The following is an 876-nucleotide window of genomic DNA, read 5'->3' on the forward strand; positions in this document are numbered from 1 at the left end:
GGCGCGCCGCCCGGAGGACAGAGGAGCGGCGTCTCGGCTCCGAAGACCATGATCCCCAAAGGAGTCGCGAGCCACAGGACTGAGAACCACTGGTGTCGATGAGGCAGTTTAAGGGAAAAAATGAGATCCCTGACGTTAGCACTTGGGCAAATCAAAAGGCCGAGCCGTGCTGAGAATGAGCCCCGTGTGGTTGGCGCGCGTGCAGCGCGCTGCCTGCGTCACTCGCTCCGCTGACGGAGGGCCGCCCGCCGCCACGCCGCTCAGCTCGCCCGCAGGCTCGCCTCTTGGCGGAGGACCGTGAGCGGCGGGTCGGCCCGCGCACGTTCGCGCGTGGCACTCTCTGCCCGAGGTCCGGGGACTTTCCCCTAGGCGGATCCAGGAACAAGTCCTCCGTCTGTAGCCTAGGAAACAGGCCTTCAACACGAAACTCTGACTTACTCTGCACGGCGGTCGACTTTATAGCACTCAAAAGCCTTTCATTTTACGAGGAGGGTGATCAAGTAATGGTCTGAAAAAGCACTCTTAAATCTATTTCTCTAAGACTTTTAACTGTGGAGCACTTCTGGCTAACAGAAAACTTAAATAGATAAGAAAGGAACTAAATTAAGAAAACTGGACCGACACTGCTTTATGTAAATAAAGCCCGACTCCGCCCCAGTAATAGGTGGGCGTGTCCTTCCTGCGAGGCGCGAGTGTGCGCGTGCGCACTTCGGCGGCCGGCCAACGCTGGGATTCCTCGGTACCCGGAGCACCCTCCCAGCCCGGGCCCACCATGTCGGAGGTGGTCTCGCTGTGGGGGGCTCTGGGGCTGCTCCTTGTGTCTGTTCTGCCCGGGCTCCTCGGAGAGCGCCCCAGCCCCGACCCGCGGGCGCCCCC

At 60.6% G+C, this 876-nt stretch overlaps 1 protein-coding gene across 1 annotated transcript in view; it reads left to right on the plus strand.

The window, feature by feature from the left end:
- Positions 1–732: 732 nt before the first annotated feature.
- The window catches only part of CCDC107 (coiled-coil domain containing 107), a 3,720-nt gene continuing 3,576 nt past the window's right edge, over positions 733–876 (plus strand). The window contains exon 1 of the mRNA XM_045289381.1: positions 733–868. Coding sequence (XP_045145316.1) covers positions 773–868 — 96 coding nt within the window. The 5' untranslated portion in view covers positions 733–772. The remainder of the gene's footprint in view (positions 869–876) is intronic.

This window comes from Echinops telfairi, unplaced genomic scaffold, assembly GCF_000313985.2.
Source record: "Echinops telfairi isolate 266 unplaced genomic scaffold, ASM31398v2 ScPeMD7_25;HRSCAF=90, whole genome shotgun sequence".
In the NCBI taxonomy this organism is placed as follows: Eukaryota; Metazoa; Chordata; class Mammalia; order Afrosoricida; family Tenrecidae; genus Echinops; species Echinops telfairi.